The sequence below is a fragment of the Aegilops tauschii genome, chromosome 7, assembly GCF_002575655.3.
Source record: "Aegilops tauschii subsp. strangulata cultivar AL8/78 chromosome 7, Aet v6.0, whole genome shotgun sequence".
Lineage (NCBI taxonomy): Eukaryota > Viridiplantae > Streptophyta > Magnoliopsida > Poales > Poaceae > Aegilops > Aegilops tauschii.
Genome location: NC_053041.3, coordinates 639477836 through 639500866, shown reverse-complemented (window position 1 = coordinate 639500866; position 23031 = coordinate 639477836). Strand labels below are relative to the sequence as shown.

At 44.2% G+C, this 23031-nt stretch overlaps 1 protein-coding gene across 2 annotated transcripts; it reads right to left on the bottom strand.

The window, feature by feature from the left end:
• Positions 1-3439: 3439 nt before the first annotated feature.
• On the bottom strand, positions 3440-18752 carry LOC123495019 (uncharacterized). Of its 2 annotated transcripts, none has more exons than XM_073503188.1 (3): positions 18233-18752; positions 17954-18032; positions 3440-3685 (listed from the first exon to the last, which is right to left on the bottom strand). In XM_073503188.1, exons 1-3 carry the CDS (start codon positions 18725-18727, stop codon positions 3618-3620), a joined length of 642 nt encoding a protein of 213 aa, XP_073359289.1. In that variant the 5' UTR covers positions 18728-18752; the 3' UTR covers positions 3440-3617. The 2 variants fall into 2 exon arrangements, with proteins under 2 accessions (XP_073359289.1, XP_073359288.1); XM_073503187.1 differs by lacking the exon at positions 3440-3685 and adding an exon at positions 7849-8349.
• Positions 18753-23031: the final 4279 nt, after the last annotated feature.

Below are 23031 nucleotides of genomic sequence, written 5' to 3'. Positions count from 1 at the left end.
AGTTCAGAAGTTACATTGCCATTTACTGCCAAATTCATTTTAGAAAAAAAAATCTGCACAAAAAAAGTCTGTCCTGGGGCTCGAACCCAGGACCAGTTGGTTGTAACCATGCGTTCAATACCAATGGGCTAGTGCTTGTGATTTGTTTGACTAGCATTGGCCAAACTTATTATATGTTGTTAGCCGGCAGCGTTGAGTAACACCAGACGTTTCAGATTCTACGGCTTTAATACGTGTCCACCCACCACTCTCTCTTCCCACTCGCCGCTCGCACCGCCCACTCCACTTCCCCCTCTCTCCTGTCGAAATCGCCGCCGACAACCACCCCCACCGCCGTCGCCATGGACTGGCAGCTCGCCATCGAAGCTCTCGCCGGCAACAACCAGGAGATGCGCGCGCAGTACAGGGAGATCGCGCGCTGGTTCCCCAGTCTTGAGATGATGAGGAACCACGCCCACGGCCTGGTGAAGGTGATGACAGCTGCTGAAAAGCAGCGCGCCTTCCCTGCCGGCCGCACCATCCCGCCGGCGACCATTCTGCTGTGGGCGATGCGCGAGGTGCAGCGCTCCCCCGACCCCAAGCAGCGCGCCCGATGGTGGATGTACCGCTCATCCACCACGCCGCCGGCCGCCGCGGACCACGTCACCGACGCCGTCCTCGCTCTCCCAGCCCCAATCAACAACGCCTACTGGGAGAGGCGCAATCCATGGGTCCTTGGGCCCTCTGACGACTCTGACGGCGAGTCCAGCGACGATGATGAGGACGAGCCCTCTGACGACTCTGACGACGAGGTGGATGAGGTCGTCGTCCTCTCCGACGACGAGCCTGGAGTGCAGCTGCTGGCTCCCGTCCTCGACGCCGTGGAGGGGGATAGGAACCTCCCAATCCATGTGGATGCGCTGCCGGAGGTCGCCGATCTCTTAGACGGCGTCATCGTGAAGCAAGAACAAGATGGCGGCGAGGAAGACGTGCTGGAGCCGGCGCCGGCCAAGAAGAACAAGAAGAAGAGGGCGGCCGTGACTGCGGTGCGCCACTCCCAGCGCCTGCAGAAGCTAAAGAAGGAGGAGTGAAGTGCTGCCTTCAGTTATGCACTAATGTTCAGTTTCGTCAGTCCTGAACTTTAAGTTCAGTAAGTTCCTAGGTTCAGTTTCGTCAGGCACTATCTACTACTAGTTGCTATTTATATTTATGTCAGGCACTATCTACTACTAGTTCCTATCTATGTCAGACTATGAATGCCAGTACTATCTATCTATGTCAGACTATCTATATATGTTACTTGCTACTTGCTACTTACTACATATGTTAAGTTATTTGTCAGACTATCTAAGCTAATTGCTATATATGTTACTTGCTACTTCCAACTATGTCACTACTGTCAGTTATCCACACATGATATATGTAGAGTAAAACAGCCTCATCATAGATAAAACATTCTTACTTACTTAACTTAGCATGAGTACTCACTTAGCATAGTAGGTCTTAACATAATAGTCATTACATCATAGATAAAACCAACTAGTTCTTAAACCATAACAGTACCTCCCTCCCTCGTACCATTCTAAAAGCACATGAAACTTTCCCAAAATATAGACCTAAGTACCTATCATGCATGACATTCCAAGGCCAGCTATATATATATAGGCCTACTAATTACTTAACCCACACACCAACCACTTCACTCATTCATAATTGCCTTGATCCTCTCCAGTTTATCTTTGCTGGCATGCCCAGCCTTGAGCAGATCAGCAATCAGATACTCCAGCTTCTTCTTCTCTTGCCTTAGTAGGTCCCTCTCCCCCTCCACTTCCTTCATGGCCTTCCTCATGTTCTGAATGATATCTGCTTGGCTTTGAAGAATGCACCTTTGCTCCTGGGCAAGCTTCATCTTCTCCATACTTAACTCAATCTTTGCCTGATCCTCAAGTTGTTTCTTCTTCTCATTTAGTTCATTGATTGCCTGACTGGTATAGCCCATGTCATGAGACATCTTGCCATCTTGATAGTCAAATAGCTTGGATACATCTTCCACCAACTGGCTGTAGTTGTTTGACAGGAAATCAATTTCCTTCTGTAGCTTGGCCACCTCTTTCTCATGAGCTTGTTTGTCATTCACCCTTCCCAAGTTCTGCTCATGGTACATGTCCCAAATCCTGGTTAGGCACCTTTGTAGAATCTCTGGCCAAGGACCATCCACCAACTCCACAACCCCACAGTTCACACCTACATCCTACAGAAGCAATTATTTTATAATTAAGCACAAAGCACTAGTAAAAAACTTAGTACAAATAACTAAAGTTATAAAGTCATTTCATTTAACTGAAACCCTTTGTTTACATCAATATGCTCTCTGAATTATGCAAAGATAATTCTTTCACAGCAAGCACACATCACCTGACTTAGCATCAGAGATAAATTCAGTTAACAGCTATATTTAGCAGTAGATATAAATTCATTTAACTCTGTTCTTTTTCAGTTAACAGCTATATTCACAAAACACCTAACTAATACATTCAGTTCACAGTACACTAAAGATCTCTGCATATGTATGGCACTTTCAAGTTTCAGTTGTAAACTACAGCACACATCTCTGCACATCACACATCTCTGCACCACATGCTGCACCACACATCTCCAGCAGCAAAACACATCACACATCTCCACCAGCAAAACAAGTTAGCGTTCTAGATTAAATACCTGCTGCACAGGACAACCCAGGAATCGCCTCCCAGTCAAAGCACCTTCAAAAGCCACCATCTTCTTCGGCCTCTGATGATGCATCATGCACGTCGGCTCAGATTCAGTGTAAGAACCACAAAAAGTTGGTTCCACCACACTGTCAGGGGTTTCCTGCAAAAGAAACTTCCAATCAAACCTAAAGCAAATTGGAATCTCCAATTTGGATGAACTAACCCTAACCCTAACTCTGTTCCACCATTATGCACTTACAAAGAGCTGAGGATCCATTGAAACCATGTTGATGTCCTCGTCCGAGCTCTCCTCGTCGTTCCAGGATGGCATCCTCAACTTCTACCGGCAGCAATGGACGCGGCGGCGACGGCGATAGGCTGACCTAGCTAACAGCACCAGGGAGAGGGAGAGGATGAGGACGGGTGAGAGCGAGCGAGGAGGAAGAGACTGAGCGAGTGGCTGAGCTCGCTCTCACTTATTGGACCACCGACAGCCGCCGTTCCGACAGGTGGACGGGCCGTTAATGGCCGTCAACGCGCGGCGGCCGTCCGTTGCCTGCGTGGCAACTGATTCGTGGGCCCAACCAGTCAGATTCGGGGTTAGCGCGGGCGAAACGAGCGCTTACGCGAGTTGGTAGTTTTTTGCCACGGTTTAGGACAAATTTGGTAGTTTTCCGCACAAAAACGTAAAGTGGTAGTTTTCTGTCACATGTCCGTGAAATGTGGTAATTTTTGGTTAAATACTCAAATAAAATGTTAGCATCATATTTTGTACTGCTATTGCAAGCATGCATCCATTTATAAATATCTCTCGAAATCTCTTATTCTCTCCCCAAGGCAATGTTTCATACATATTATTAATAACAGTTTCGCAAAGTCCCCTTTATTCTCTATCCAAGACTGACCCCAAACCTTGACAACATAAGTTCACACCCATCCAGGTTCAAGCTCCCAAGGTTCGCGGCGCGGTGGCACCGATGCACGGAGTGTTTGCCCTGCATGCATAGTTCGATGTCAAATGAAGGTTTTTCCCTTGCAAGCGTAGTTCAATGTTTAATGAGATAAAACACTCTAGGTTTCACAACACTGTACGCTAAAAATTAATAAACCTGTTATAGATATGAACAAACTTTTTGAAAAAAAAAAACCATGACTACTTTCTCCATCTGTATCCCCAGCTTCTACAGAGTGGCATCTAGTCCTAGTGAACACTAATGCTACCAAAGTATGAAAATCCAAGTTGCATGAACCTTGGGAGACTACATAAGATAATTCTACGATGAATAGGCAGAAACAAGCTGCAAAAGATAGTAGTAACTGATACCATTTGTTATCTGGGAGCCAAGTATAACATAACACTAAGATGAACATGTGTACTGCATGATGTGCATTTCACGTAGTCTGGGCTTCTGTAACTTGAGTTTTGTCAGTACTTAGCTTACTAATTTGTATAACATGATAGAAACATCGGCCTTTGATTGGACTTAGCTAACATCAGTATACTTCAGTGCTGAGATAAATACAGCAACAAACCAACATAATCTATGGAAGAAACAAAATTTAAATGGACAACAAATCACAAATGCAGATTTAGAACCCTGTATATCACCCCTATAAGAAAACAATACTTTGCGTGATCTGAAAAGTGAAAACTTCTAGCTTTCCCACAAAGAATATCAACAATTATTGTCCCATGATTTTCCATTTTTGCCATAAATCAAACTGCGTGAACACCAAGCAAAGGCAAATAATGCTTTTACATACAAAGATCACAAACTCTTGCATAGTTTTCTCTTAAGAATACTATTTTGTCATAGTAGGCAAAATAGCACATTTAATTACTTTAACGGTGTATACTGTATGTTCTAATATACCCCGCTATCACTCATTGCACCATATGGAAATTCACGGTGGAACATCAATGGTCTGGTAGCTCTAGTTAGTGCGTAAAGATAACTCGTTCTCTGTGTAATGCCCAATGTCGAACCATGGAGGATCAACATGGGAGCTAAAAGACAACTTGACTTGTGTGTGCCAACAAGTAGCATTTGAGCCCTCCTTTTCATTTACCATATACCCTTGCCATACGAGATTGCTACTAAATTAATTTGAATTTTCCATTGGAATTTAGTCTTTAAAAAGAATGTATCCATCACGATGCATTATATGCCCCTAAAAAATGCATGTGAGGTGAGTGTTGGAATATACTAGCCAACATTGTTCACCCACTTAAGTAAATTGATGATGTACTTGCCATTCAATATGGTATCAAGCAAGGAGGACTTGAGTTAAGAACCGAGTCAATGTACTAATAGCCTACATTGATCCCATAACTAATCTTACCTAGGCTTCAGACAATCCTAGACATGATAGGTGTCTGGAAATATGTTGCCCAAACTTGTTTCTCAACTTAAACTTCTGGGAACTGGTTAACATCATGAATTTAGTAGGGGTCATAACCATTGTATGATTGTACACGTATCTCTTAAGCCACGAGTTTTGGCTTATTTTGATGCACATAATAAGATTTCCCATAATTTCACATTATTGACATGGGTGTCTCCAAGACTCCTATTCTGTATTGATTCCTTTATTTTGAATCATATATGTGGAAATAAACAATACACAAATCCAACATGCTTGCTTGAATCCATAAACAAATTAGGTTGCCAAAGTCAGAGTGATTTTGCTTCCCGTTAGGGAGGCTGACATGTGAGTCACTATCTTCACCATAATTGGAACAGAAAAGCTTGGTGAAATGCATTTAATTTATCAAGTCACCATATGGTGGCATATGTTGGCATGTAATACATAGGACATGGTGATATCCTAGTGGTGGAATTGCAATGACACATCTACACCGACTACACATGAAGTCGAACATTGTTTTAGGGAGTTGGTCAGAAGGAAAATAGGTTCCTAGCTAAAGTTGTCTCGCCCCACTTCAAAACTACAAGGCGTGCACTATGGCTTTGACCCAATGGCCTCCGTTTGCTGGAATCGGAATAGTTGATAACAAAGTTGCGAGACAATAACTCCCTCGGAAACACAGGTTACAACTTTCATCATACCGTGCTCTCCAAGGAGCAACTCTTCTTACTATGTGAAAACACAAGGTGCTAAGTTGTAATCCAATTCTAAGGATTTTCGTGGTTTCGGGGAATCCAGTTATAGGAGAACCAGGAAGGGGTCTACTTGATGGAGGCGATTAGCTTCCTAGGGTCAATTAGTACGGAATATCATGTCTCCATGGCAAAAAATGTGACCTCGCTCCTCCCCATTAGTATACGTGATTATCAAGTCACCATATTTGGCACACTTGATTATATTAAGGACTCCAAGATAGCCATGACGTGGATTGTAATGGCACATCTTTACGGATGTGGGTTCAAGTGAATGGAAGAATTTAATTTCACAATGGCGATTATTTGGGCTTATCACCGCCAAAAGTCACGCATCGGGAACATTCGATTATGATATACCGATGACTTAGTGTGGTAAAATTACAATGGCACATATTCATTGTCTTGGGTTAGACTTTTGATGTAGGTTGTTAATTTTTCATTGTCAATTATTACGCATTCCGTCTCCCCTTGACACAAAAGAGTGACTCATTCCTCCCTGCAGGCACATGCCATTATGTAATACTCATTGAGTTTAGAATAGGCAATACACCATATGTGACCATAGATGATGCACCGGACAGTTCCAGCTTGTCCTACTATTTGACAAAGGTGAGTAATATTCAGGGTTAATGATTACCTCACCGCCAACTATATTAATAGAGATACGGGAGGATATAAGTTAACTTTATAGTCTCTTGGCGAACAAGTGGACACAACAATAGTAGTTAACATAAGTAATGAACTCATGACCACCGACAGCTAAACCCAAACCATCAGAAGAAGGTTACACATTAGAGCATAGAACAGATACCAAATACTAAATAATGAATTAAAAAAGCCATGACGGGAAACAAATTTCTTGACAAATAACTTCAATTACCAAACATCCACAACTATTTGCTCCTTGTTCTCCGGCCTTTGCGACGTAGACCACATGGACCATACGGCTTGTCCATAAAGTGGTAGTCCAACTAAAGCCCAATGCCGATGTAGGATGAGGATTTGATTTACATGTAGGATAGTTGATGTATGTTGAATTCTCGATTCAAATCTCAACAAATCATTAGGTTATGTCTACTTTTTTATTCCTATCCGGAATGTGGCTATTTTAGATAAGACACATCCATTATTTCCCCTTGAATAAGTCTACCTAACTCAGATGAGAAGCATATCGAATTAATAGTGTCGATTAGGGTACTATGGGGTTGGTGAAGGAAAATACAACAAAGAAAGGGAGGAAATGGTATGTTATGCACACTCATACTTGGTTAGCATTTTCATAGAAGATTCGGTCAATTTTCAACTTGTATGAGAGATCTTGTCCATGTGTTATGATTAACCTTTCTCTAGTCTCAGTCTCTTGGTACCAATAGGAAGGAAGTAGAGCAACATGTTGGGTGTTCTCGTGTTGCCCTACGAGCCTCCTCCGTTTCCATATTATCTCACTATACAACTAGATACAAGTACAACACAATGTTGGATGTTTCCATGTTCGCCTATTATCCTCTCCATTTACACCTTTCCTCACTAGACCATTATAGATTCTACTGTGGAAAAATATCCCCATATGGTTATGACTACCCTTCCACTAGAATATGCATCGAAGAGAAGTAAATAGTATTTTTTGGGGTGTTTTGTGTTTGGTAAGATGCCAAGTTATTACATACATATACCATAATTTAGTCACAATACAGCTTGCACATGATGTCAACCTCGATATGTAAGGACGCGGTTCCACTGACATCTTGTGTGGTCGCATAGCCATAGTTAACTTCCATCCAAAAAGTAGCTTCCATATCATTTGCGCCTCCTATTAGCCATGTTTTCTCCCTTTTTTCAGTCATGAAGGTCCAATTAGACAGCTCATTTCAAACCCAAAGATTCATGCCAACCTTCTCTCGTACGACCCATTGTGTCAACACACATGATGAACAACTTCAAAAATATATTATCTCATGAGCTAACACACTTCTTGACCTAGTGTCTTTTCACATGACCCGAGACCTAGCTCCATCGCTAATGTTTCACAAAGCTTTACCGAATGAATATATTCTTGTTGAAACAATCGAGATATCAAAACCATCATGGGAAATGAATAGAAAATCCATTTCAAGTGGATAGGGTGATCATGAGGCAGTATACCAAATCCCCCCCCCCTCATGTTTAGCAATAATGATAGTCAATCGAAAAAAGTAGGAAGAGAGAAATTCAAAAGTTCCATACAAGCCTTCCCATTATCCTCGGGATAGAGATATTTTTGATAATTTCCAACAGGGCTATGCTTCTGGCGAAGAGTTATTTTGCTCATAGATGCGGATTTGAGTAGGCTCCAGCCATTTGTGAATATTAAAGCTCATGTTGTGCCACAGGCGGCTAATCCTGCTCTTTGGGCGGCTGCTCCTGCTGGAGCTGCTCATGTTCGGTCGGTAGCTCATTCAAATCAAAGTTGTGGTTGTTCATCATGGAGACATGAGCCCCTCTAGGTGCCATTTTCCCTGCTGCCAAGCTCCCCGCATTTTCACTCACAACCCCACCTAAATAGAAGACTTGTTAGGGTCAATTGATATGTCTCCATGAACAAGAAAACACTAACAAAATCTCAAAGAAACGGATGTGCACTATGCTTGAGTTATCCTCTAGTTATTGATCAATAGTGGTGGGTCACACAACCCATCAGTAGTGCTACTTATAAGTAATGGACGGCGGGTTTGCCATGAATCTGTCGATAACTAAAAATCTATTTTTGTTGAAAAAAGTTAGTAGTGACGGGTCCAATATGTGGTCCATCAATGATACATTGTTACCAGTGACAGAGAACAATATTGAGGCTAAACATGCTACTTGTTACTCATATACAACCCACCACTTACAAGCCCAAGTCACAACACGATAGTGACTAAATACTTACCCTGTCATTTAGATCACAACTTAAAACTAGTAGCCCCGCACATTAAGCTCATTATTCGTTCATGCTATCATTAGTCCCTTCTCTAGCTACTAGCACACTTGTCTTCATGATTTGTCCTCCACAGAAACACACACTTCCCTTGTTAATCACTCATCATGTCATACCCTTCCCCTTCTTCCCTGAAAATAAACCCTATGAGGAACAAACCTAGCGCTGGCCCTCCACCTCCTCTAAATGTTGTCATCTCTGTAGAATCTAGCATGGGTGCTGCCTCCAAGAATTCATTGAGTTTGTCCGAGAGGAGGAACACCCAGGTCCAACTCCCTCTGCCACCCAGGCGATGATGGTGTTCATTTCTGCCTCGGTCCTTGCACCATATATACAGGTCAGTGCTCATGGGCTGATGGTGCAGCATGGTCGAGGCCTTCTCCGTCCGGCTTCTCGTTACCTATTCTTCAAGACACTCCCCACCATTGTTTCCTCTATTCGGATCCCCAACTCTATGGCTTCTCCAAACATCAGACGGTGCAATATATTGAGGAGAAGAAGGTTCGAGTAGTGGAGACTACACATTATTGGCAGGTGTTAGCTTTGGACTGGCCATGGCCCGATTTTCTTTTTCGATTTGACCATCACTGGCGGACACGTTCATCTAAGTGGTTTGTTACTTCTCCACTAAGTACAGACTACTGAGCATGTTGAACCCATCACTGCTAGGTGTTTCTGGACCTTCACTAGTTAGGCATTATGGAGTAGTGTCAGCAGTTCTGGAATATACAATGGAGAGAGAGAGAGAGAGAGAGAGAGAGGAAGAGCATGCGAAGAGGGCTATATGCAGGGAGAATAACCATGTAGTATGTCCCTGTTTGAGGTGGAACAACACACCGTGACATGCCTTGAAGGCGCATGAACTTCTTCTAATTTTAACATACCAAAAACTGATATGATTCATTAAAACCTACTGAACAAAATACATTCCATATCTATAAAGATTAACACTTATTATATTAGTAAAAAGATTCCTGTTAATAATCAAAGAGCAAAGCAATGTTTAAAAATATAAGGGTTTTCCATAATGAAGATAATGTCGTCTCTCTTTTTGCGACTTTGTTTCTTTGGAAATTATTCGTTTATGGTCCATGATTTCTTTGTGTGCTCAATCCACCTGGAGCTATTCATATCTGCTGAAATTTGCATCATCCGCTAAGTATGCACCTATATGTATCGCACTCTTAGTGACTGACGGTGTCCTGGACTAGGGGGTACTCACCACGTCGTCTCCCGATCAGTTGGATTGGGCCGACCGTATACTCATGGGCCAGTTCGGACAACCCCTACCGCATATAAGGAAGACTCCACAAGACTTGGCGCCCAAGGCGAGGACTCTCCTAAAATGCTAGGCCTCCGGTGTGTTATATAAACCGAGGCCAGGCTAGTCAATAGACAATCTCATATTCATTACCACAGTCTCGTGGTAGACACATGTACTCTGTACTACACCCCATATGAATACAATCAAAAGCAGCATCTAGGGTATTATCTCATCAAGAGAGCCCGAAGCTGGGTAAAACCCCGTGTCCATGTTACCATCGCTCCAAGACGCCTAGCTTAGGACCCCTACAACGAGATACGCCGGATATTGAACCGACAGTGACGTATTTACATGCGACAAGACTTCTTTCAAATGAAACTTGTACATTAGCTAACGTATTTTCCTTAAAAAAAGAAGAGCTAACATCTTGGCTTCCTACATATAGAGGAGACTTATGAGCTGGATACAACCACCATTGTAGAAAGCCAAATGAAGCATAAAGGCTCCACCGCAAAAAAAGTACCAATGGAAGGACGGAGAGGAATAGTTGGTGGCGGGCCCACCATGAAAGGAAATGCTAAGGGAGACTATAAGGGACCGACAGGTAGTGCTAGGGTTAGGGTTTTATTCATCTATTGGTCGATGCCGGAAGAGCAGGCATGGCATGGACAGGCAACTCCAGTGAAGCGGGTGACCAACGATCGATAAGCCGAGAATCTTCAAAGTCCCTGACAGACGAAAATGCTTCCAGGAGGTAGCGAATCTCTCAAAAAAACAAGGAGCCTTGAACTTGACACAAAAGGAACTAATAGGTCTCATGTTTGAGGTGGATTCTAGACCGACCGAGGCCTACTAAGTTGTCAGCTGTTGGAAAGGCGTGCTCACTTCCGCAAATCAACATCAACGTGTTTGCTAAGGCTATGCAACAGGCATGGGGACTCTACTAGGAAGCCATTGGCAATAATATCTTCGTCTTGAGATTCGACAAAACGGAGTTTAGAATCACGCTCTATATAATGGACCGTGGAAATTTGGTTTTAGTGTGATGGTTTTGAAGAATTGTGATGGTAAAACTAGGTCGTCGAAGATAATGTTTTGGATGATGGAGCCATGGGTGATAATTAAGGATCTTCCCCTATATAAACCATTGTCTACTTTTGGGAATGCTCTCGGGAATTGGCTTGGTGACGTGGTAAAATTTGATATCGAGAAGGATGGATTTATGGGGGGAACCATCTCATAGTTAGAGCTAGAATTTTCATATTCATTTCATTGGTTCGAGGCTTCTTCCTCCACTCTTCAGCGAAAGATGAGGGGACTGTCTTGATTTTCAATTTGAGAAGATACATCACTTCTGGATTGACTGCGTTAGACCAGCACATGCTGTTGAAAGATTTGAACCACATGTTGATTCCTCACCCTAGTTGGGTGAATGATTGAGGGCACCACTCGAACATAGCTCCTCACACACAGAAACATAGTAGAAGTCGGTGATAGAAAGTGGGAACTTTAGTTTTGGGAGCACTAGGTCAAGAAGGTGCATCTATGTTCACAGGGGGTAAGCAGCGTTGCGCCACCTCCCATTTAGGCACAAGTGCTACAATGCTTATACACCCAGGAAGGACCAATGCAAGCAAGATCGGTGGCATGAACTAAGGGATGATTTGCAACTGAAAAGGATGTGGAAGCTGAGGAAGGAGCATGAAAGGAAGGAGGACATAAAAAATTCTATATGGGAAGAAAGGGTGCAAGGCGACTGGGCAAAGAAGACCCATCTACCTCCAGGCAGCACACACGAGGCACTTTTGTTCACAAGACGAGGAAGGGTGGTGGTGATCACCAAAGGCATCACAAGGATTATCAGCTAAAGCTACTAGATAGGAAGAGAGATTGAAGCAAATTTGTGTAGCTAAGGGAGGTTTCGAGAGACTAGATCCTGATAATAAATTTCTCTGTGACAGTGATACCTCAACAAAGTATTCTTTCAATCACAACAACCAGGAGATTACTTGAGGAGTTTCACACAAATGGAGCGCATTAGGGAGAGCGTAGCCAATAACAACTTTTCAAACCTCTATTTTAGTAGCTACCAGTACACACGGGACAACAAAAGGGATCATGATGAGAACATTTAGGTACATCTGGGAAGGGGTCCATGCAATGATGATTTCATACACTCATTCTAGGATACATCCATTGAACATGTTCTCACGGAGAACCAGGCCATGATTCACTCATTATTAGAGCGCTAGACCAATTGGTCATTACCACAAGGAAGAAGAGGGCGTTAACATTTGAGGAGAGGCGGATGCCCCATGGATGCGTGGGAGTGTGCATGTGACAACAATTTCGGCCAGAGTACGTTATACAGGAAGCTTAACAATGTCACCAATGATATGCAACATTGGAGTGGCTCAGTGTTTTGGTTCGTATGTTTAGACATCACTAGGCACAAGGTCAGCTTCGATGGAAAGGAGAGAGCATTGGGATCCAGATCCTTGGTGGAGATCCACGAGATTGAAGCGTAGCTTCATCTGGCTCATGCATGGGAAGAAATAATGTATATGCAACATGCTCGACTGGAATTGCTCGAGGAAGACGAACAAAACATGAGCGCGGATGGCATGAGATGTACTACTGACAATGAGATGGGGAAGATGTCGGCCGATTTCTATGCTTGGTTGTGTTCTTGAGGGTGGACGCGGATGTGATGGATGAAGAAATTGAGAATGCACCATTCTAAATTAGACTGACAAAAGCGTTGGGCCACACAACCTCTCGACTATGTTTAGCAATTTCACTAGTCGTTGCTGAAAAATGATGTATCGGCAAACTTCAGTGATATGGTTCTAGTCCTGATCCTAAAAATTAACTCACTGGATATACTTCCTCAAATTGGATCAATCAGCTTATAGAACACACTCAGTCATATTGCTTCAAAGGCCTAGTGAATGGTTTGAATGTTCTCCTGTCCATAATGATCTGGGAGGAGCAAAGTATATTTATTCCGGGTAGGCTTATCACAGACAATGTGTTGGTCACGTATGAGTGTGTGCATGCAATCAGGTCAACAAATAGAAAAAATCCAATGTTAGCTATTAAACTAGACATGATGCAGGCATACAAGAGGGTGGTTTGGATTTTCCACAATCTCATGATGAGGGCACTTGGTTTCTCAAATAGGTGGATCTTGATGACTATGACATCTGTTACCTCGACCAGGATTCCTGTCAAATTGAATGGAGGTTGCTCTGTCATTTTTACACTATCAAGAGGGATCTGACAAGGAGACCCACAATCCCCCCATTTGTTTATTTTTTGGCATTGCTCATGAATTCTCAAAGATAAGGAGATCAATGGTGTACATTTTGGGAGCACTGGACCCCATGTAGCCCATTTTATGTTTGCAGATGATAGTGTAGTATTTCTTCAAGCATCAAATATCAACGTTGTGACCTTAAAATAGACCCTGTTTGACTACGAGTTGGCCACACGACAAATGGTAAATCTTCAAAAAGCCTCAACTTTCTGTGGAAAGGGAAGCAAATAGGAGGACAAAGTTTTTTTAAAATATTTTTGCATTGATCCCAAGGCATTGAGCGAGCATTATTTGGGGCTCGCAGCCGTGGTGGGTAGGTCAACGGAAGCAAATTTTAAATACGTTAGAGAAAACTCAAATGGCAAAGTGATTGGATAGGAAGGACAAGGTATCTCGAAGGCGGGAAAGGCGGTGCTAGTAAAATCAGTGCTTCCAGCAACACATACTTACACCATGAGTTGCTTTCAACTCCTAGAGAAAATGTATCGAAACAAAACTATGCGACAGTATGTAAAACTGTTAGTACCCATAATAGGATTTACAACGGAGATGAAGTATAAGGCCACCGAGAGTATAGTCTATGAGAGTATATGTGAATGATAACCCCTTGCCCTGCCTTATATAGGTGACGAGGGCTAGGGATTACAAGTAATCCACTAGATCTCATACCGTCGCCATGTTAGCTTGCACGCCCAGATGCTCTCCCGGTCCTTATCCGGGCTCATGAGCTGCCCTCGTGCGCTGATCCTCCACTTGGCCTCTTGGGCCTTGAGATAGGCCTGCTACCGGGCTTCCCACTTAGAGGACACCCCTAGTGTATTGCACCTTCAGTAGCCCTCGAGTGTGTCTGGAGTTGGAGTTATGCTTAGCTTCAGGAGTGAGAGCCCAGGCGGCCTCCTTCTGTCTTGTTGGCTAGTCAGATAAGGCACTTGTGACCACGCGACAAGCCTGATTCCACACATGCAGTCCACCCTCCCTGCCATTTAATCTATTGTGATCATGTACATTTTTAACTATCGTTGTCAGCTCTTTTCCAACTATAATCGGTTGTGGTAGGGCTCAAAAAGTATGGCTCATGGGGTGGATGTGCAGTTGCTCGCTTATTCAGTAATGTTGATACTTGGGGAAACAAATTTCATCATCATCAATATTGCTAATGTTGATACGTTACTGATGTTCCAAGTTCACTCATGTGTATGTACATAAAAATGGAGATGAGGTGTGCAATGTCAACCAATACTGTTGCAAGGCCGACCATCACTCATCGCAGTGCTGCTAGCCCGGGCGTTCAGTGCTAGAAGCCGGTCACGTGATGCTGCAAAGCTAGTGGTCAGTGAACTTTTCATTGCTACAAGGTGGTTGACAATGCTGCAAGACCAAGGCATCGATGCAGCATGGCAGGTCATTGGCATTTTTTACTTTGCCGCAAAACGGTGCACCGGTGCTACAAATTTGGGGTTATCACGTGTTGCAATTAATGTCGTGTTTAGTGTTGTAAGGCCGACCACCATTGTGCTTTTCACTAGCCTACCATGGCCACCATTGTGGCCTCCAATTGAGTCTATTGCTGAGAAACATGGGTGTATGTTGCAAAGGATGGGGAGAGGAGACGAGAGCAGGAACCAAGTTGGTGGTTGATTTGGCAATGATCTGTGACAGAATTGAACGGTTCGCGGGTGGGCATAACCTAGGAAGAGTTGGAAGATCCATGCCAATGGTCCATTGGTTCAGGCGTATATACATTGTGGTTTTTCACTGATTTCTTGCAGTTAATGAGTATGTGTTCTATATCTACTTTTTTTTGTATAGACATGCTCGCATGTTGCAACGTTTTTACGAGGTTTCTCAAAAGAAAATGGAAATATTCAACAGACTGGTTTAGGAGGAAATGAGTCAGCTCGCTCTAGCGCCAGATGCCCCTCACTTGTATTCCTCTCTCTTCACCATATCCATTCGCTCTATTTCCACCATGCATAGACCCACGGGGTTGTCGCAGTGGTGCAACTGCAGGTTCTCACGGGGGGTGTTTTAGCCGACAACCAGTGCCACAAGCCACGACCCATGCAACAAGGGGGTGAGGCTTGTGGTCGCATCAATGCAACTACCTTGGTTGTAAGACAATGTTCCTCGCCGGCGCGCCGTCTGTAATAGTGCTTGCATGATACCAGGCGACATCAGGGATGCGCCAGAGCATGGACGTGAGGTGCTGCGAGGGGCTGACGTAATTGTTGGGCATAAGCCACCGCAAGACGTGTCGGGTGCGAGCCAGGACGCGCCGGGTCCGTGGCCGTGCGTGTGTGTGTGTCTGTGCGTGCGTGTGTGTCCTCGCGTTCGAGCGCGTGGGCCGTTGTGTGTAGGCGACAGAAACGGAGTGGCGACCACGTCGGGGCGCTGGAATCGGCCTACGGCGACTGCGTACGTGTGCGTCGGGTGAGTGGGTCTGGAAGCGCGGGACGTGGGGTGTGCATGCATGCAGAGCGTGGCGTAGCGCGTGCGTGCGCGCGGGTATAAGGCCAACTCTCTCCTCTGTTGTAGATTGCGGACTGTACTGAGTTCGGGCTCAAGGAAAGAAAAGGACATCGTTCGTGCGGCGGGCGGAGTTCGTGCTCCGGCAAAACCACTTGTGTCCTTGCGTCCTTCTTCTTCCTCCTCCTTCTTCTTTGCTGTGTTAGAAAGGACGAGAGGGAGGTGTTGCTGAGCGAGAGGAAGAGGAAGGCCGCGTCAACAACAATTGGTATTCAGAGCCACAGGTTCGGGGGGCGGCCGTGGCGCGCGGCGGCGTTCGCGGCACGCGCGGCGCGCGGTGGACATGAAGGTCTCGGCAACGCGCGGCGAGTCCACGGCGGTGTGGCGTGATGCCGGGCGCGCCGCGAGCGCGTGGCGTCGGCAACGCGCGGCGAGTCCACGGCGGTGTGGCGTGATGCCGTGCGCGCGGCGAGCAGCGGCGGTCGCGGAGACGAGGAGGTCACGGAGGACCTGCGTGGTGTCGCAGAGGCCGCGGCGGCTCGGCGCGACGACCGTGGAGGCGCTGCGCTGTGGTTGACGGCGCAGCGGTGTAGGGCAATAAGCGCGGCGGCGAGCCGGGCGTGACCGGTGCGTGTTATGGGTGCACACCGGACGCGTTGGGCGCGTCGGGACCGCGGGAGTGGACCGCGTCGAGGCGCTGGACCTGGTTGCGCAGATCGCATACGTGCGTGGCGGGAGCGAGGGCCGGGAGCGCGGGGACGTGGGGAGTGCACACGAAGGGCACGGCGGCACGGTGGCAGGCGTGGCAGCGACGTTAGGGCGGCGACGGCTACAACGACGTCGACGACACGACGGAGGCCGCAGCGGTGCGGTGCGACGGCCATGGCGACATCGACGACGATGGACTCACCTGCTGTAGTTCGTGGCTTAGGGGAGTGAGTGTTAGGCATAAGCCACCGCAGGACGCGTCGGGTGCGAGCCAGGACGCGCCGGGTCCGTGGTCGTGCGTGTGTGTGTGTCTATGCGTGCGTGTGTGTCCTCGCGTTCGAGCGCGTGGGCCGTTGTGTGTAGGCAATAGAAACGGAGTGGCAACCACGTCGGGGCACTGGAATCGGCCTACGGCGACTGCATACGTGCGCGTCGGGTGAGTGGGTCTGGAAGCGCGGGACGTGGGGTGGGCATGCGTGCAGAGCATGGCGTAGCGCGTGCGTGCGCGCGGGTATAAGGCCAGCTCTCTCCTCTGTTGTAGCTTGCGGATTGTACTGAGTTCGGGCTCAGGGAAAGAAAAGGACGCCGTTCGTGCGGCGGGCGGAGTTCGTGCTCCGGCAAAACCACTTGTGTCCTTGCGTCCTTCTTCTTCCTCCTCCTTCTTCTTTGCTGTGTTAGAAAGGACGAGAGGGAGGTGCTGCTGAGCGAGAGGAAGAGGAAGGCCGCGGCAACAACATAATAGTCTGTTGCAACGATGGGGGAGGGGTGGGGGATAAACAAGTTTTGTGGAGGCTATGGAGGAAGACGGGTTCCACTCTCTCTTCTGCCGCGTGGTGTGATCCAATGCTTCACGTGTCAGATCCGACGGCTGGCAAGCCGACTAATTTTGTGGACACCTATAACATGCCAATTTTTTTTTGTACGGAGATGTTTCTAGCCATTGCATGTTTCTTATGTTTCTTATCACAGTTCATATGTCTTCCATGCTGCCACACAGTGCTGGTGCTCGCGTTTGTATACGCAGCTAGTGCCAAAACCAACGTTAATATATGCAGTGACGGGTGGAACTTGATTAAAATAAGGCTTGTATGGCGGCTACGATCGGCCGACTGACGCGTAGCACTGCTAGACCAACGTTAATGGAAACAAAACATGTGCAGCTTCGGTCCAATATATCACTATACTAATGATGACAAAAAACCGAGCATGGACAGAGCTAACAAGCTTCAGTCCAATATCAGTATACTAATGATGCCTAAAGTCCAGCATGGAAAGAGCTAACCAACTTTAGTCCAATATCAGTATACTAATGATGCCAAAAATACAGCATCGAAAGAGTTGACGAGCTTCAGTCCAATATCATTATACTAATGATGACAAAAAACAGCCGTGATACTGACAGAAAAACCAGTATGGGGTACTTACCAACCGAGCTTGAAGCCGCGATGCTTCCCCGCATGGGCGGCACCCCCTGGACCGACGCCATCTCATTTTTCCCGTCCATCTGCCACAAGAGAACCCAACGATTAGAAAGTCCAAGGACATATACACACCACGTAGTTCTTGCACATACACATCAGGTAATTCAGTAAGCACTAGTACTAATTCACATGACTAGATCAAAGATTGTCAGTAACTTCAAATCATTAGGCACCGGTTAACTTCAAATCACTAGTAGGAGAGGGGGAAGCGAGTGCGGCTCACCATGTTGTCATCGGAGACAGGGTTTGCATGAAGGGTGGGGGCGCGAGCGCAGCTCACCATCTTGTCGTTGGAGACAGCATTTGCATGCAGGGTGCGGGCGCGAGCGCGTCTCATCATCTTGTCACCGGAGACAGCGTGAGTACGCGGGGCCCCTGGCGCCGGGAGCGCAAGGACCTTCAAGGGGCCTTCCCGGGACTCCCGGGATTCCAGCTCCTCTCTGGTGGCCGCTGGGGGAGGGCTTTTCTGCATGTCTCTGCCGGACTTGCGCTTGCGAACCACCGGCGCAGGCGTCTGTTGCGCAAGCACCTTCCCTTTCCCCTCGGCGACGGCGGCCGTAGGGGGCGGGGCGGGCGCCGCCAGGCTCTGCTCCTCGTGGTTGGCTGCGGGTATGGCGTTGATGCCGGAGCTAGACATCGCGGTGGATCGGTCGAGCACACGCGCGGAGTGGGTCGAGGAGATTGGGATGAGAAGAATGTGAGCGAGGAGCAGAAGCATGTGTTGCCCTTTATGAACTGAAACGGAAGGCACGGGCCAAGGTGGGGACCGCGTGTTGAACTACAGATTTATTTATTTAATACCAGCATTTAATAGTAGCATATCTTTGGTATATTTCTATTAAATATTCTTATATTTTGGTATATCTTTGGTATACTATTAGATATATATTTGGTATACTGGTATTTAATAGTAATATTCTTATATTTAGGAACAATGATATACTACTATTAAATACTATTATCGATGTTACTAAATATAAGAATAGCTGTGACAGTATTTAATAGTAACATTTTTATATTTTGGAACAGAGGTAATATTATTTAATTGTTGTGTATCTTTGGTATACTATTAGATATATCTTTGGGATTCTAGTATTTAATAGTAATATTCTTATATTTAATGAGGAATAAAGATATATCACTACTAAAGAATATTATCTCTATTACTAAATATTAGAACATAGCTAATAGTACTTTATAGTAATATTCTTATATTTTGGAACGGAGTTAATAGTATTTAACTATAGATTATCTTCGGTATACTACTATTAAATATTATTATATTTAGGTATATCTTTGGTATACTAGTATTTACTATTCTTATATCTTTGGTATAGTAGTATTTAATAGTAATATTCTTATATTTAGAAACAAATATATACTTACTATTTGGTAGTGCATTTATTTGTTCCGGAGGGAGTACTATTACTACCTCCGTCCGGGTTTATTAGTCCCTTTCGTATTTTGTGTCCAACTTTGACCGTATATTTGACTAACAAAATTATAAGTTGTATGTCACAAAACTTATATTGTTTGGTTCATATTTGAAAGAGGATTTCGATGATACTATTCTTAGAGTATATAACTTATTTTTTAATAGTTAAATCAAATGTCAAAGTTTGACCCAAACTACAAGGAGCCCTAATAAATCAGGACAGAGGTAGTAGTAGTCATGATTTAGTTCCCTAGTCAAATAAAAGTAATGCTAGCAACTTTTTGACGAAAGATATATCATCTTATTATAGCCATGCATGAAGATATAGATAAGGAATAAAATAAGTATGTTCGTAATCACCTTGCTTCTAATTTAAACCGAATTCTTTATACTCGATTGATTGATAAGGCAAAAGATACCTGTAAAGAATCATTTTTTTAGATAGAATGGTTGCCATTGTATTCAGAGTTCTCGGCAATGCCAGAGTTCAAACGACGCTAGTACAATTGGGAGGCACACTAAGCCATGTTTTTCACAACTCATTCCGACATTGTTGATTATCTAAGATGTAGGTAATACAATTCACCTCTCTATGAACCCAAGTGATCTTGGACTCAATAAAATTTTGGAGAATGCCCTTCACATCTTCAACCGCCGGACCATGGGGTGAGCCGTCCTTCCCTTCAGAGTTCAACTTGCTCACAACCATCTTGCAGTCCATCTCCAAGACGATCGTCTAGACTCCAACTTCCTTCTCTAGTGCAAGGACATGGCGACATGCTAGTAACTTCGCCACTTTAGGTCTAGTTAGACAGGGTAAAAATGGCATGAGCCTACAACAGACTCCCTTGGATGGCCTCTCTGGACTGTAAAACGTTATGTTTGTGGGAAACTGCACAACACCAAATACGGGTGTGGCTATCTCATATATATAAGGGTATATGAAGTGTACAAATACAATATACAGAGTCTACACAGAAGCTACGTATAAACATTATCTAATAGTCTCCATCAATCTTCACTAGTGGAAAAAGGGCTAGCCACAACTTTCCTTGGTGGCGCGCCATTTACAACCAATGACACCACTATTTTTTAAAAATAGTGATGGCACTGGCTTATTTGGAACGACATTAGTAGGGGCATAGTGGTGGCGTTGGAAACAGGGTAGCATCAAAAATATATGGGATCAACAATTTGTATCAGGCGTAATATATTGCTGTCGTGGAATAGTATGGAACGCCAGCACTATTATATTTAGTTGTAACGTGCTGTTGTAACCGACGCCAGTATTGTTATTTTGTCAATGCCAACATTCTTATATTACTATTTTTTGGTATATTCTTTTTTATAGTATATTATAGTTTACTTTTATTAAATTTCTATTATTTTAAATAGAAATAATGACATTTTTTAAAATATGTACTTTGAGACTTTCAATTTATTTTTTTTTCCTTTTTAGTTTAAGACTTGAAATATATAGTTTTTGAGCCTTCAAATATGTAGTTTCACACTTCCAATTTTTTCTTTTTAGTTTTTTATGTGGTGTTCTTTTTTTAGTATATTATAGTTTACTTTTATTAAATTTCTATTATTTTAAGTGGAAATAATGACATTTTTAAAAATATGTAGTTTGGGACTTTAAATTTACTTTTTTTCCTTTTTAGTTTAAGACTTGAAATATATAGTTTTGAGCCTTCAAATATGTAGTTTGACACTTCCAATTTTTTTCTTTTTGGTTTTTTATGTGGTGATCTTTTTAATAGTATATTATTGTTTACTTTTGGTTAATTTACTTTTTTTCCTTTTTAGTTTTAGACTTGAAATATATAGTTTTGAGATGACATTTTTTAGGTGATGATCATTTTTCTTATTGGGCAAGCCCAAATAGTATTAGAATCCCGTGGGGGTCAAAACCAACGGGGGCAAAGGCCCCCTCGACCCACTCCCTCTCTCTGCCCTGCTGCTCTGTTCCGTTCCATTTTCTCTCCGTCTCTCGCCGCTCGTCGTGCCGCTTCGATTTCGGCCGATTCCGGCGATTGCCGTCCTTCTCCGGTCCTGAGGTACACATATGAGCCTCCCACTCTCATATGGTCCATTTGGATTTTTTTATTAGAGGTGTGTTTCACATCTGAGCCTCCCGCTCTCATCTGCTAGGGTTTCGGCGACGGTAGCAAGGGACGGCGACGGAGTAGACTGTAGGCGACCCTCGGCTCCAACCCAGGTGAGCATATCATCCCTCCCTCTTTTGTTGTAGGTCACAGCCACTGTAATTTTTTATTTGCACCGTTGGGGTTCATCACTCCTAGGCAGTGACAATGTGTTGTACTTGTCTAGAATTAAGGTAGATATATTTTTCAATCTTTGTAGAAACTAGAAGTCCAATCTGTCAATCAAATTAAGGTAGATATATTTTTTAAGTCATCATCTTTGGAAGCATTTTAAATTCTGAAACAAAGTGTTTGAGTTGCTGTTGTAATCCATAAATACCTTGGGGAAAATCTATTGTGTACTACTTTTTCACCAAAGAAAATTTCCACTTGAAAGTAATGCTCCAAGTTAGGTGTGGCAAAATAGTTGAGTGTCCAAAGAAAATTTCCACTCGAAAGTAATGCTCCAAGTTAGGTGTGGCAAATATAGTCACAATCCAATAGTTCTATACGTTACATTGCTATCTAGTTTAATTAGTTTTATACATGCTATCTAGTTTAATTAGTTCTATACATTCCAATATTTATTGAGTGAAATGAAATTGCATATTATCTTGATCGTATACGCGTTGTGTTTGTAGGTCATGGCCAATTCTGGAGGTAACAATGAGTCGGTGTGTGATGTGGACATGGCCAACAATGAATTCTTAAACACTTATGAGTACATCATCAAGAGCGTGCAAGGGGAAAATGTTGAGCTAAAGGGGGAGATTAAATAGCTACACAAGGAGAGTGTTTAGCTCGTTCAGGAGACTAATCATCTTAGGGACGAGAGGGATAAGCTCGTCGAGGATCCGGATAAACTGAAGGAGGAGAGGAGACACCTCAGGGCTCAGAGGATTGACCTGAAGATGGACATAGACCATTTCAGTAGAGAAGGAGAGGGGGATAGAAAGAAGCTTCTCTAGCTGGGCGTACTCCTTGATGAAAACTAGTTCATCTTATTATTTGTTGATGATTGAGTAACTAGAGTACTTGAGTGAGCAACTTTTGTGAAGTTTAATTCATATCAACTTGTTGAGTTGATGAGCCTCTTCTGTAATGACTATATATTAAGTAAGTACCTAGTGTTGATGAGTATATTGTGTTCAATATTATCTATTAACTAAGTAGCTAGTGTTGATGAGCAAAAAAAATTATTACCAAAAAAACCATTTGCTGGCGTTGGACAAGTAGGGACGACAGAGTTATGATGAACTTAGTGCTGGTGCTGGACTGGTTACACGCCAGCACAATGTATGATACTGCTATGTGTCAACCCGCGCCACCAGTATTTCTTAACAATGGCGCCATATTGGTGGCGTTGGGTGTCTACGCCAGCAAGGCACTATTTGCCACGCCATAGCTTGGCTTTTTTTCCACTAGTGCTTAACTGTGGCC